This window comes from Engraulis encrasicolus, chromosome 7 (genome assembly GCF_034702125.1).
Source record: "Engraulis encrasicolus isolate BLACKSEA-1 chromosome 7, IST_EnEncr_1.0, whole genome shotgun sequence".
Taxonomy (NCBI): Eukaryota; Metazoa; Chordata; class Actinopteri; order Clupeiformes; family Engraulidae; genus Engraulis; species Engraulis encrasicolus.
Window position 1 is genome coordinate 5,539,410 of NC_085863.1, and position 15,000 is coordinate 5,554,409.

The 15,000-nt window shown below is 45.0% G+C and overlaps 2 protein-coding genes across 2 annotated transcripts in view; both read right to left on the reverse strand.

Moving 5' to 3' along the window:
* LOC134452323 (uncharacterized protein DDB_G0271670-like) overlaps positions 1-6,820 on the reverse strand; it is a gene marked incomplete at its 3' end in the record, with an annotated part of 12,824 nt that extends 6,004 nt beyond the window's left edge. Inside the window, exon 1 of the mRNA XM_063202673.1 lies at positions 6,782-6,820. Coding sequence (XP_063058743.1) covers positions 6,782-6,820 — 39 coding nt within the window. The remainder of the gene's footprint in view (positions 1-6,781) is intronic.
* LOC134452382 (cell adhesion molecule 2-like) overlaps positions 1-15,000 on the reverse strand; it is a 666,831-nt gene that overhangs the window by 270,548 nt on the left and 381,283 nt on the right. The gene's annotated exons all lie outside the window — the stretch shown is intronic.

Genomic DNA, 15,000 nt, shown 5'->3' on the forward strand with positions numbered 1-15,000 from the left:
CTCTCTCACACACACACCACACGCACGCACACACACACACACACACACACACACACACACACTCACCCTTCAGTCCCTCTGATTCAGCCCAGCACTCATCCTGAATCTTTAATAACCATCAATCCTCTTTAATCCCCCCCCCCCACACACACACACAAGCCATGCACGCACGAATGAACGCACACACAAAAACAAACTCATACACACAAAGAAATACACACACGCCCGCATGCGCACACAACACACATACACACAGAGATATACATACACGCCCGCACGTACACACGTAAACACTTGCACATGCACGCACGGCACACACACACACACACACACATTGGAGCTGCAGCTCCTCCTCCTCTCCTCTTTTCTCCTCTCTTCGCTCCTCCTCTCCTATCCTCTTTTCTCCTCTCTTCTCTCCACCTCTCCTCTCTTCTTTTCTTTTCTCCTCTCTTCGCTCCTCCTCCTCTCTTCTTTTCTTTTCTCCTCTCTTCGCTCCTCCTCCTCTCCTCTTTTCTCCTCTCCTCCTCTCCTATCCTCTTTTCTCCTGCTCTCCACCTCCGTCCTTTCCTTTCCTTCACCACCGTCCTTTTCCGTCCACTAACCTTTCTCTCCTCCTCTCTTCACCCATGCACTCTTTTCCTCCCCACTCATTTCCTCCATTCTTCTCATCCTCTCCTCTTCCTCTACTCATCCTCCTCTCTTCTCATCCTCCCCGCTCATCCTCCTCTTCTCATTTCCTCCTCTCTTCTCATCCCCTCATCTTCCTCTACTCCTCTCTATCCTTTCCTATCCTCGCTCCTTTCTACCTCCTCTCCTTTCATCCTCTCTCACCTCTCATCTTCTTCTTCTCTTCTCTCCTCCTCTCTTCTTCTTTTGCTTTCCCATCTCTGCCTCTTGCTTTCTTCCTCCTCCTTCTATCTCTCCTCCTTGCCTCTTTCTATCTCTCCTTTATTCTTCATGTCCTCTCTCCTCTTCTCTCTGTCTCTTTCTCTCCTTCACTTTCGATCTCCTCTCCTTTTTGACTCTTCCTATAAATCCTCTCTTTTCCTCTCTTCTTCATACCCTCTCTCCTCTTCTCCCTGCCTCGTCCTCTCTCTCTCTCTGTTTCTTCCTCTTCCTCTCCTTGCCTCTTTCTATATCTCCTCTCAGTCTCCTCTCTTCTTCGTCTCTTCTCTCCACTTCCCCCTGCCTCTTCCTCTCCTCTTTCCATCTCCTCTCCTTGCCTCTTCCTCTCTATCTGTTCTCCCTTCTTCATGTCCTCTCTCCTCTTTTCCCTGTCTCTTCCTCTCTCTCTGTTTCTTCCTCTTCCTCTCCTTTCTCTCTCTCCTCTCCTTTTTGACTCTTCCTGTAAATCCTCTCAGTCTCCTCTCTTCTTCATGTCCTCTCTTCTCTTCTCCCCGTCTCTTCCTCTCTCTCTGTTTCTTCCTCTTCCTCTCCTTGCCTCTTTCTATGTCTCCTCTCTGTCTCCTCCTATAAATCTTCTCAGTCTCCTCTCTTCTTCATCTCCTCTCTCCTCTTCTCCCTCTCTCTTCCTCTCTCTCTGTTTCTTCCTCTCCTTTCTATATCTCCTCTCAGTCTCCTCTCCTCTCTTTGTCTCCTCTCCTCTCCTCTCTTCTTCTTCCTCTCCTCTTTCCATCTCCTCTCCTTGCCTCTTCCTCTCTATCTGTTCTCCCTTCTTCATGTCCTCTCTCCTCTTTTCCCTGTCTCTTCCTCTCTGCGTCTACCTCTGCTCTGTCTCTGTCTCTTCCTCTCTCTCTCTCTGTCTCTTCCCCTCTCTCTCTCTCTCTGTTTCTTCCTCTCCCGTCCTCGTAGGCCATAAATCAGTGTGCGTGTTTAAGGAGAGCCAAAAGTGCTGAACTCAGGGGGACAGACCCATTACTGCAATTTACGCCACCCTTCATGCCTGTTTTGTTTTCTTTTGTTTTCTTTCGATTTTCTTCCTCTTCCTCACTCTCTCTTCCCCATCTTTTCCCCATCTTTTTTTTTTTTGCTTTCACCACACCGTACTGGAGAGAGAAACTGAAGCCAATGGCACAAACAGCAGATCCATGTTGACAAGCTTATACAGCATATCTCAGCAGTGGTGTAGTGGGGATTTTTAAAGTGGGGGTACGCGATTTTTAACGTCATCAAATAATTAGGCAACTTATCATGTCAAACCCCCCAACTGTCCTTAATCTACCATCATTGCTTCTCCGTTTTCATCTGTTTGGTCAATCACCTGCAATACTGCTATGTGATCATTCCTTTTTGTATTCAAACATGGGCAGAAGATTCTTTTTAAATCTCACTTCAGGAGAAGTGGGTGGACTGCGTACCCCCGCGTACCGCGCCCACTACACCCCTGTATCTCAGCACTATAGGGTTCAGACAAGATGACATGGAAACCTCATCACCGCAAACACACGAGGGGAGGAGAGAGAACAGAAGACGGGGGAGGTGATCCACAGTACTCAGGATGAGCTCAAATACATGACGGTCCCCAAATGAAAAGTGATCATAGTGGCATTACATCAGTACTACTATATGTAGCTGTTGTCTATATCCTGCATTAATCATGAAAATATAAATATACAGTATGTAGAATAAAAAAAATAGGCCTATAAAAATATATTTAACTATGGAGAGAGAGAGAGAGAGAGAGAGAGAGAGAGAGAGAGAGAGAGAGAGAGAGAGAAAATAAGTTGCATCTGTGGGGTAATACAAATCTTCAGGTGCTCATCGGTATCCAAAATCCAAAAGGGTCCTCTCTCTTCACCATAAAAATGTATTTGTTTATTGATTGTGAATTATGTCTTCATGCCGACTGTACGGATATGGAACCTCTAGCTGGCAGTTAAAATGCCTTGAATACACTATTAGCGCATTCAGGGCGACTGAGAACTGTGCTGGAGCCCATTCCCGCACTTAATCTCGAACCGGCCGTCGTCTTCACGCCACAGATATTAACGTTCGCGAACCGGAAAGTTGGTTCGCAATACGAACCACAAAATACTTGATTTTTCTCTGCGAACCGTGACGACAATGTGGCCGTCAGCAGGTTCATCCAGGTAAGAGGGTCACGCACGCGTGAAATGTTCGGAGTCCGGTTTGAGCACGGGCGGTTCGCAGGTAAGCACTTTAGTGCCGAACGTAACTGGTGCGGGCAGGCCTGAATCCCCTGTATGTGAGCCTACTTGGCCAATAAATCTGTTTTTGGGTTCAGAGTGGGAAACAGCAGACTCACAAAAGAACATTTGGTTCATTCACAATCATGATCCAAGGAGGCATTTGTGTGTGTAGGCCTATGTGTGTCATTCTTCGGCAAAATGCAAGAAATTACGTGTTTGTGTTGCAGTACTTGAAGACAGTCATCATGGCGCATGATTGAGGACACTCGAAGATGAATGCACTGCAGGAAACACTTCAACAAGGCTCTTGGCATTATTAAAAAGACAAAAGGAACTGTAGCATAACTGATTGCAAGTCCATCGCTTTACACAGACGACAGCCTTCGCATAAATAAGCCCTTGGCTAGAGGACCCCCCGTATCTAAATCCTGTTTTATTGAGTGTCAACAGTGCACTTGCAGCCGCAATAATGGCGCCCTTAAAAAAACGAACAGTGTCCTATTATGCTAATGGAATGCTACGCTATGCAAATTAGCCAATCATAGTGCGGTCCGTATCACAGCAATGGAGTGCTGGTCACCGGGGGTGACAACATAGCTCATCTGGCACTGCTCATCTGTGCTTACTTGTACTCTTCATAATTACGATGAGGCTTCTTCTTAAATTGTGCGCATTTCAGTGATATAAAAACACATACAGCATTCCTCATTTCTAGTCATCTAAACATAATAAAATGTGCAATAGAGCTCATCTGTACTCTTCATAATTACGATGGGGCTTCTTCTTAAACGCTCTGCATTTCAGTGTGTACTCTTCATAATTACGATGGGGCTTCTTCTTAAACGCTCTGCATTTCAGTGATGTAAAACGTACAGCACTGCACTTTTTAAGATTCAAGATGATGATGATAATATAGTGTAAGAGAGACAGGAAACGGTTTGGGGAGAGTAAGGGAGAAAGATTGGCAACTGACCGGGGCCAGAGTCGAATCCGGGTCGCCAGTGTAGCAGCCCAGTGCCCTACCGTTGGAGCCACAGTAGGGCCGAGCCTTAAAGTGGAAATGAAGCACTGACAACTATTATCATTTTTTGGCGGCTTATTTATTTTCATAAACGAATGGATGTTCATTGAACTGCACTTTTAAGTAGTTTTGCTGAAAAATGACATGTTATTACCGAGTTTCGCCACAAGGGCGCAGCCATGTTCGCCGCCTACGTAACGCGAATGGTAGAACTTGGTGGCTAATGTAGCCTTCCATTCACTTAACGTTAGCGTGTGCTAACTACAGCGCTAACTGACTCTAATCGTGGCAGTAAAATTGAAGAAGGACGAGGGGTTCATTTTACATTGTCCCTGGGTTTTCTATGTTATATACCTACTATCAGATGAAAGAGAAATGCCAAGTGTCATTATCACTTTGTGTCAAAAAGCCTTTGCTACGAGCATGGTGGGATAGCTGCAGCCATCCACCCATTGCATCCACCATAGGACAGGAGTCAGGACTGGGGCTGCCCGATCTCATAGGTTTGTACTAGTGACAGACCGTCACCAATAACGTCTTTTTCCTGCATTGTTGGACGCTAATCTGAAAGCCCATGTCTTTAAGTTGGCTATGTGGTTCAATTCAGTAATAGAAAATAACTTGCAAAATTGGCGGAAGTTTGGAAAGCTTTGTGAAGGGAAGGGACGCAGCCTGTGTGTGTGGCTATCCCATCCCCTCTCTCGTCTCGCTCTCGGAGTTGGAGGAGCTTTGGGGATTTGAAGTTGATGCCACGGGAAATGACACGTTAAACTATCATGGCCTACATTAAGTTATGGCATGCTTAAAGTAGCTGCATCTATTGTAGTAAATTATTATGTTATTGAAGTCGCGGATGCATCCTCAAACTGGCTGGAATAGCGTTGTTGCCTTGGATTATTGTTGACTGGATAACACCGATAAACGTGGGCACGGAGATGTCAAAGTAGCCTAATTCAGGTGCTTGGAAAATTTTGGCGAAATCATCGGCAGATGAAGGTAGGGAACTGCAACATTGCACGACATCGCACGATTATGAATAGTGATCATGTTGGCTCATACCAAAATGTGTTAGCGACTCACCTTAGCAAAAAAAAGCTGCTTGTTTACCTGTGGTTCATGTGATGGGATGTCTTGTCTGCCTTCATGCCTCATATTTGTTCTGTCCCACCCAAACACGTATTCTTGCTTCATTTGGGTTAAGCAAATAAGCTCATAATCAGCCACGCAAGTCCCAAACTGTAATTCACTACTATCATAACAGCATTAGAATAGGAGACTACCATTCGCGTGACGTCACCCGCTGTTGGCTGGAAACGTTAACAGAAACGTTACGTGTTTGTGCTTTATTTTTTTATTAACGGCTTAAATTTCAGACTTCAAAAATATATATATATTTGCTGGCTTATCTTACTGGTGTTATAGACCCCTATATTAGGTCACTGCTTCATTTCCACTTTAAGCTGGGCTTACACTGTGCGACTTAAGCCCCGATTTTGCCCCGATTTGGCACTCGCAGGAGTTTTTGGGAGTCGGGCCGATTTCTTGCTCAATCGCGAGTCTCGCATCATTCAGTGTACATGGGGTAACGACAAGCGATTTCGCCTCACGCAGTGCTACGACCCGCTTTGACACTTCACATGCACAAATTAATAAGGGCGTGCGATTCGCTGTTGAGCGCGACCTCATCTCCACCTCAGGTGCGCATGTTCCCTCCTCTGCAGACCGGGGAAACATGCCTGGCGGGTCGCACAGTGGAAGCATTTGGCTCGCATCCGACTGTCAGCTCGTATAGTGTGTGAACTTTTAAATAGTGAAATTCCATCGTGCAGTGTGAGCAGGAGCTTAATACCCACGAGTGAAAATATCGCACAGTGTATGCCCGGCTTTACTCATTTCTAGTCATCGTAACATTATGAAATGTGCACAGCTGGTCCCCTCAGATCAAGCTTATGTCAACCAGTAATGATGGTCTACGAACATTCAAAAGCAGGCTTAATTATATTACACTACCATATGCGATCATCTCTAGCTTTAATAATTGTACTTTTTTAAGGCAAGAGTTTAATTATTTATTAAATAATTTAATTAAATATTTGACGGTTTAATTATTGCATTTAAAAACCACTAAAAAAGGTGCAGAATCTGTCATTAGATATAATTAGCTTCTGCCGCAGTCTTAAGACTGTAGGCACACGGCATGCTAATGTAGACAGCAGTGGTCACGTCACACACACCCGCTGTGGCAGCTAGAACTGGGATCAGGGAACGGGAAGTGTGCTGCGGGTGTGTGTGTGTGTGTGTGTGTGTGTGTGTGTGTGTGTGTGTGTGTGTGTGTGTGTGTGTGTGTGTGTGTGTGTGTGTGTGTGTGTGTGTGTGTGAGTGAGTGTGTATGTGATTTAGAAGCTTTAATGACCCTTGTGTGAAAAATAACAGAAGGAAAAAAATATAAATATATAAAATAAATGAACACAAATACGTAGGCCTACTGTACCATTTCCGGGAGAAAAGTGTGCGCACATCAGAACACCACAAAGGATCTACGTCATTAGATTGAATCAAGCCTTGTTATTGTCGACTCTGTGAACCTTTCAAACTTCAGAAGGACGCTGCTGTGTGCTTAATGCTAATGCTTTCAGGGCTTCAAAATTACTGTGCTGCCTGCTGCAGAGGCGGGCACACAGCCCACCATTGTTGCTCTCGCCAGCAGCCAGCGCCATGCAGGGCCGGACTAATGCACAGGATCGATATGGCTAAAGCCTAGGGCCCCCACCTGGCAGAGGGCCCATCATTGGCCATAAGGGAAAAATTGCAGAATTGTGACAAGATGTCATATTGATAAAAATAATCTGTTGTGTTGAGTAGAGTAATTATGTCAGTGCCTAAGTAAGTTTGTCTCAAAATTTGTTTTCCAGGGGGGCCCACAGCAACCTGTAGCCTAGGGGCCCCAGGCCGTCTTAATCCAGCCCTGGCCAGCGCTACCATGAAATACAGAATAAAGCTAAAGAGGAATACGTATTTTGAGTGTTTACGTAGCTCTAGCCTACACTCGACTCTTAAAGTATGTAAATTAATACTGCGAAATTCGCTGCGTATACCACACACGGAGGCCAACAAAATAACACTCATATTCAGAGAAAAAAACATCCAGCTCTGTCAGGGAAGGATCTTGCAGAGGATATTGTTTTTGTGTGATTTTTTTTTAAAGGCTATTATTTGAGCGACAGACGGCTAGTCATGAATCATGCTAATAGACCGGCGATGTGTGACATCCGCAGGCACTCCAAGTATATAACTCCTAACCCTCCAGCTCCGTGACTAAACAGGTAGCGTTATCAATCCCGCGGGGTGATTGAGTGTGACAGGTCTATGCATTACATTTCACGCTGTGGCGCCACGCATCACTGTAAATATCAGCATTCACTCTCTCGGTGCACTGTGCTGTGCCGTGCCGTGCTGCCTGCATTGCCCTCGCCGCGTTGGAAAGTAAATTATGGAGCGTGCTCTGGTCTGTTCATAGCAAGCGGTGGCTAAATCGCCGATTGTGACATGTTCCCTGAAATGCCAATTACGGTCGAGGCTGAGGACACAGGGGGTGCAGCCGGACCAAACAGTAGGCAGCAGGAGTGTCACTTCATGTGTTGCTCATTACAGTCAGTTTCAACATGCACTGCGTATACTGCAGGGGTGGGGAACCTTTTTCATTTGAGGGTGCACTTCAAATTCTTCCAAGGTCTGTACAAGTCCTCCAAGGGCCAAACGATGAACACTAAGCAGGATTTCCCTCTGCAGTGTATTGAAGGCAGCCACCTTTAAAACAGACCCCACCTTCTCTAGGTTCCCTGAATATAAAGCAATTAGCTTTGCAAACGTAAACGGCCCTCGAAACATACAGTCATTTCCACACCCCTGCACTATAGTATTGTCCTGATTTGTGATTTGCGATTGTCCTCATTGCGAAAGTTAAATGAACTGTCATAATGCGACCTACAGTACTAATCAAATCAAACTTCACACAAGTGTAGCAATGAACTTCGCAGAATTTTCAAGCGACAGAAATGAATGTATTCTCAAGGGTAATGGCTACTCCTCTGTGCCTGATCCTTCATGAACTCTTGTCAAAGACGTTTGGCTTGCCCCTGGTAGTTTTAACATGCATACAGTAGTCCTAATACAAATGCAATAGTGTGACTTGACATGGCCAATTAACCAATCAGTGTTATTTTGTGTCTAGATTCCCTCTGAGGATAGCTGTAATGTAAATCTGCACCCTATGAACCCAGCACAGCTACAGCACAGCTGCTGTGTGTGTGTGTGTGTGTGTGTGTGTGTGTGTGTGTGTGTGTGTGTGTGTGTGTGTGTGTGTGTGTGTGTGTGTGTGTGTGTGTGTGTGTGTGTGTGTGTGTGTGTGTGTGTGTGTGTGCGTGTGCGTGTGCGTGTGTGTGTTTGGGGGGGGGTGTGTGTGTGTGTGTGTGGGTTTGCATGCTCAAGAGGGCCCAATTTGCAGTAGAGTAATGGTTCCCAAACTCAGGACCATAGGGGGGTCGCGGATCTACTGCATGGAGGTCGCAGACACAAGATTTTTTTATTTCATATAAAAATGGAGGAAACTACAGGATAATGGCTAACATAACTCCTGAATATTAAATTTGAATTTAGCAATGATGAAAAAGTTTGGGAACCTAAGAGATTTGTAGCATTAAATAAATGAGGGTCCCCAGCGATAACGCTGTCAGTTAAAACTTCCACTGCAGTCGACAATCTGTCTGCCAACTCTGTACAGTACTGTAGTTCCTGCTGACAGCTGGGACCGGTGGGGCTGAGTGAATGAAGCGAAGCGGTAATACACGCTGAAGAAGGTCTCTGCACTAGACGTTCGTAGGCGAATAAACAAAGAAAAATCTGAGGAGTGCTGTGCTTCGCCTCATTCACTCACTTGTATGTTTTATGTGGGATTAAGCACCCTGTTCAAAACCGTGTTAATCGCTGGGCGATAATGTGAGCACATCTCCTCCACTTTACTGGTGGGGCTGAGCCGGTGAATGTACTGTGGAGTAAATGTGCTGAGATCCCATATGGCAGTAGAGGTTTTAACTGACAGACAGTGTTATCGTTGGGGACCTACGTTCATTTAATGCTGCATCGAGGCAGCTGCACCTGCAGAAAATCTCCAAGCCTGAAGCCTGAAGTCTGGAGTCTGACGCCCAGAGAAGTCTGGAGTCTGAAGTCTGTAGTCTGAAGTCTGCCTGTCTTGTGTCTGTACTGTTCCATTCTGGGCGTTTGCTGACAGTTCATAAAATGTAGACATCTGCCAGAAACGGGCTACGGGCAGCACAAAATAAGTTTGACTTTTTGTGATGGTCTGTAATCAAAATGCAATATAAAAATGCTGACAGTTTCAGGGATAGTTTTTTTTTTTTTTTAAGGTGTGGGAAACGTATCAAAAGTATTTCAAAGCAATGTAAAGAGAGATTATCATACATTTACATCTCTGCATCTCAAAATACACTGTTTGCACCACCATTTCGACAATCTTGAGAGACATTAGAGCAATGTCAAACCAAATCAGGCAAGTAGGCCTACATGTTTAAGTGGTCCTTAATACTACACAAACTTTATTTTCTCAAACATTTCACATTTTTACAGTAATTGGAAGAGGAAACTTAGTTGTTAAAAGTGAATCGCTGTTTACGAAAAAAAAGTGTCCTGGGAGTTTGCGATACAATCTAGTCCACTCTCACAACTGTAGCCTAATCATTAAGCTGGATAACATTAGACATAGTTCCTCACTCCGAAAAAGGACTCATTTGCTACTATTAAACAAACGGTGCACGCGGCAAAGACTAGTTATTAAATGTGAGCAGTGTGTTAATATCAGCTGTGTGAGAGCGACCGCTTCGGTCACCTTCTCTAGCTTTCCTGCAGACGCTTGTATTGAGTAACCTAGCAACAAAACGAGCCCAGAATACCACCAGAGGCAGAGGGAGCACGCCCATACAGAAAGAGACTTTTGCCTGGGTTGCAAAGTTGTGAGAGCCCTCGCTTTTACTATGCGTTGCCAGTGGAGGAAAAATAGGGGGCACGCTAGAGTATTACACAATAATATGGCTACCTCGCTTAACATTCATTTCAGTAACGTGCTGTTCACATCAGGCTACGGACCGGAAATAACAGAAATTGCATGTATATTTCCCCGACATTTGGCTGCAGCAAGAAACTGTTTGCCTTTCGAAGTCTGGAATAAAATAGGGAGTGAAACAGCCGCAGATATTGGAAATACGACCGTCAATGTCAATGACGCTGCCGCATCTCGTGTCCATAAGCTCAAGGCGAGAACGAGAGGAACGACAAACAGAGGAGGGAGGGACACACGCCTCGTGAGTAAATGGACCGATAATCTCCTAGTCACTCGCACCATACCGTAACTGTTATTGTAACTGTAGCCTACCTTTTCATTAAATGAACCAAGTATTTTATTGGTTCAAAATATGGTAGACACATGGTTTTATTCATTCCACTGGTAGTCTGTTTTGCTCAAATAGGAATACAGGCCTGTCTCTAATTCTGGCCTCCTTCCAATTATGGCCTGGTCCAAGATTCACTTGAGTAAATACAGGCCCCGGCCAATATTAGAGGATTTACGGTAGTTAGCAACACACTTCAACTATTGTCCTTGTATAGTGTGTTGATGGACATTTTCACATGATTAAGCCATTTTTGACAGAGGTGAGCCTCGTTCTCCGTTAATTTCCATTTCTCTGATCTACCTCCAGATAATGGCCGCTACAGATTGCCGTAAAAGGGGGGCGGGGTCCTCGCTAGTGTTATTTTCTACCTCTATGGGTGGACCGGATAGAGAAGAACAGGAGCGCAGAGAATACCTTTTCTTCCCTATAAGACAAAACACTACACTCTCCACTGCTAAGGACCAAACTGCAAAACACAGCCTACACTTCATTTAAAATTAAGATAATAACGGATAATTGTGCAAAAAAATATAATGAAAACTAATTTGTGATGACAGCTGGGTGTTTCATTATAATACCACTACATTCCACCCTCACACTCCTCCAGTCCCATCTGCAAAATGCAGCCTAAGCACTCCATGCCCCATGGCACTAGAAAAGGAGGAGCAGCGGAAATGAAAACTGTATTACCACCACGCTTAAATAGCTCATCGCCCCGAGCAGCTGGGATGGATAGATGCTTCTTCATTAGTAATTTAATACCAAAGTTACATAACCCACTTCAACGCAGTCCCAGATGATCTTTGCAGCCCTGAGGACCTAGTAGATAGATATCCCCGTGTGGTATAGCATAGAGAGAGAGAGACTACTGGGAGAAGGATAACCTAGAATGTGCAGATGCCCCTAGTGGCAGAAAATGTAATTCACTGCCAGATATGTCTTGTTGCGATCCCTATGGCTTGAAACTGCTCCAGGACTTAAGACTAGCACACAAATCACTGTGAAGTGCAGAGTCAGAGGGCTCGCGCACAAAAGGAGTCCTTTATGCTGATTGGTATTAGTATAATCCTTTTTGCATGCTCAGGGACTTGAAAGACAACCTTTTCAGCGGAACATAGGAGAGTGTGATGGATGGCAACAAGCAGAATTCGGCGTAGAGCGTTACAAAACCTCCCTCCCAAAGCCTCATGCAGTATTGGTAGCATTACATTACATTTAGCTGAGGCTTTCATTCAGAGCGACTTACATTTACTATTTTTCCAGGGTATTGGTTACAATACCTGGAGCAATGTGGGGTGAGGTGCCTTGCTCAAGGGCACTTCAGCCATGGCTGCAGGTGTAGGGAGAGGTCAGGTGGGATTTGAACCAACAACCCCCAGATTGAAAGACCAACTCCCTTTCTGTTAAGCCACGCCTGCCTCACTGAGCACTGAGCACTGGTAGCACTGGGCGATTGGTCTGGACCATCTTTCGAGCCTTTTATTTTCATATCATGGACGTGTGCTCTATACTGTGTATCCTCCTCTTGCCCCAATGTGACTACATGTGTTACATTCATTTGTTATCATTATATTTTTCCACATACCCCTTGCTGTGCGCTAGCGTACCGCTAGTGGTACACATACCCCTGGGTGGGAGTCACTGACCTAGAAAAATAAAAAAAAATCCACTCACACTTAATAAAATGTGTAGGGCTAATGTAATATTATTCACTGCAGGTCTGGGGGCGAGCCAGTCACTCATCTTCCTAGGCCTCTATCTCTAAGGACCCCTCTGCTGTCTGATACATCCCTCTGTAGTCTAGAGAGAGTTAGTCACTCAGCCAGATATCTCTGTTGTCACATAAAGGATAGAGGATATCAGGAGAATGTGAGAGGAGATTTTTAATATGACATACTGTGGTGAGACTAGAAGAAGACACCAGATTAAAGACAGTGTAGAGTGACAAGAGGTCATGTGACAACACTAGAGGAGCACTTAGTCTGCTGTCAGGAGTCCTCACAGTCTGTATGACAACCCTTTTGCTGTCTGATAAGCGTTCTTGATCTGTCTGTAGTCTGGAGAGAGTCAATCAGTCAGTTAGTCAGTCAGTCCCTCAGCTTTGTTGTCACTTTGCGGTCTGATAAGTAGTGGTGTGGATCGGCACTGCCCTCACGATCCGATTCGATCACGATTCGGGAGGTAGCGATTCGATTCGATTCAATCCTATGCGATCCGATCCGATCTGATTCAATTCTACAATGCATTACATTTCTACTGAAAGCAAAGCAAATGTTTAATCAGTCATAATGAGGCAATACAAGTAGTCAGATACTGACGAACAATTTATTGGCTGTTTTCTGTATCAGTCTGTATCAGTCTTTCAATGTTTTGAAGTGCTTTTATTTAATTTAACATTCCTTTGCTCCCGAAATATCCATGGAAGTAATTGAAAGTTAAAAAAATTGCTGGATCGATTCTGGAACTTGCCGGATCTATTCTAGATCGTCCATGCCCCGCATCGATTCAGATCGCCGAATCGATCATTGTTGACACCACTACTGATAAGTATCCTTCATCTCTCTGTACTCTGGAGAGAAGGGGGGGGGATCTCTTAGCTGTGTGGTGTAGCCCTTCACACTGACACTGTAGGACCCTTCTGTTTTCTAGCACTACCTAAAGCAGGCGTCACCAACGTGGTGCCCGCGGGCGCCAGGTGGCCCTCCAGGAGCTTCTGATGTGCCCACCAAGGATGTTAGTAAACAGTGACGACTACAAGATTTTAGTCACAGTTAATGTTTTTCTTCATTTAAATATGAGATTATTTCTTCATAACCCATGCAAAAATTATCATTCAATCACAGTGTGATTGGAAAGATGTCAAGACATCAGTAGAGGATTTTGAACAAACAAGTAGCCCTCAGGTAGCTCTCGAGTAGCCCTTGGTAGCCATCAGTAGCCCTCAGTAGCCCTCGGTAGCCCTCGGGTAGCCCTCAGTAGCCCTCAGTAGCCCTCAGGTAGCTCTCGAGTAGCCCTTGGTAGCCATCAGTAGCCCTCAGTAGCCCTCAGACCCAGAAAGGTTGGGGACCCCTGACCTAAAGAGAGACTGGCAGTACCAGTAGAGATTAGCTGAATAAGAATTTTATATTGCATAAAACAGTGATTCTCAAAGTGTGGTCCGGGGACCACTGGTGTTCCACGACAGTGCTCAGGTGGTCCGCAAGAGGATTTATACTTTCCCAAGACTAGCTAGAAATAGGGTATATTTGTAACACAATTACAAAGCGAAACATAGCTGAAGTATTATTTTCACCATAAAAAGGCAGCCTTGTAAAGTGAATACATTGCATCGAAATCAGCAGTGCCAAATAAGCACCCCTCTGTCAATTCAGTTGACAGGTGGTCCCTGAACATTTTTAGGGGGGGGGGAAGTGGTCCTCGGCCTGAAAAAGTTTGAGAAACACTGGCATAAAAGGGTAGCAAGCCGTGGTGTAGTGGTTAGGGAGTCGGACTGTATGTAGGTTCAAATACCATCCTTCCACTTCCTAATTCACTCATGGCTCAGATGCTCTTAAGCAAGGCACTTACTGTAACTCCACATTGCTCCAGGGACTGTAACCAACACCCTGTAAATGGCTGTCGACGATGTCGCTTTGGATAAAAAAAAGTCAGTAATCTAACGTAAAAAGTTTTGATGAAATACTTGGAAAACTTTGATCTCTAAGAACGTCTATGGTAGACTCGCGTCACAACATCAGAGGCCTCAAGAAAGAAAGTTAAGGGGGGAAGGAGAAGTTTGGCTTGCACTTTTAGTCAGTCCATCCCTCAACTCAGCTGTGTCCTCTCAGTGCTCTGCCAATACAGGCCCGTCCTGCTGTGTGGTAAACAACATCCCTACATCAGCACATGGTTACATCATCACAGTCTGATGAGATGAGATGAGATCAGTAGGACGTCTCTTTAAGCGGCCCCAATTACAGCATCATCATAATGATACAGCAGATAATATGCTAATGCTACGCGCTAATGATGATGCAGCTGATAGCATGCTAATTTATACATCCACCCCCCCACACACACACACACACACACACACCCCGACCGACCCCCCCATACAGAGACGGTGAGATTGCATCTCCATAACAAGCGATCCCAGAGTGCCGACGACAGCTTAATGTCACCAGCTAATGTGTTTCAATTACAAGAAGGAAGGAAGAGCGCTGACAGTTATCAGTGTGTCGACAAGACGAGTCCGTCCTGGCGCTAATCGCATAATGTATAATGTACGCACATACACATTGTAACGTGATTGGCTTGGCAGCACATCAATATATTAACACAAATCCACCCCCCCCCAAAAAATTGTGTAAGGACAAGGTTATACAAGTAGTGATTACATAAAGTCAATATCAATGTAGTAAATATT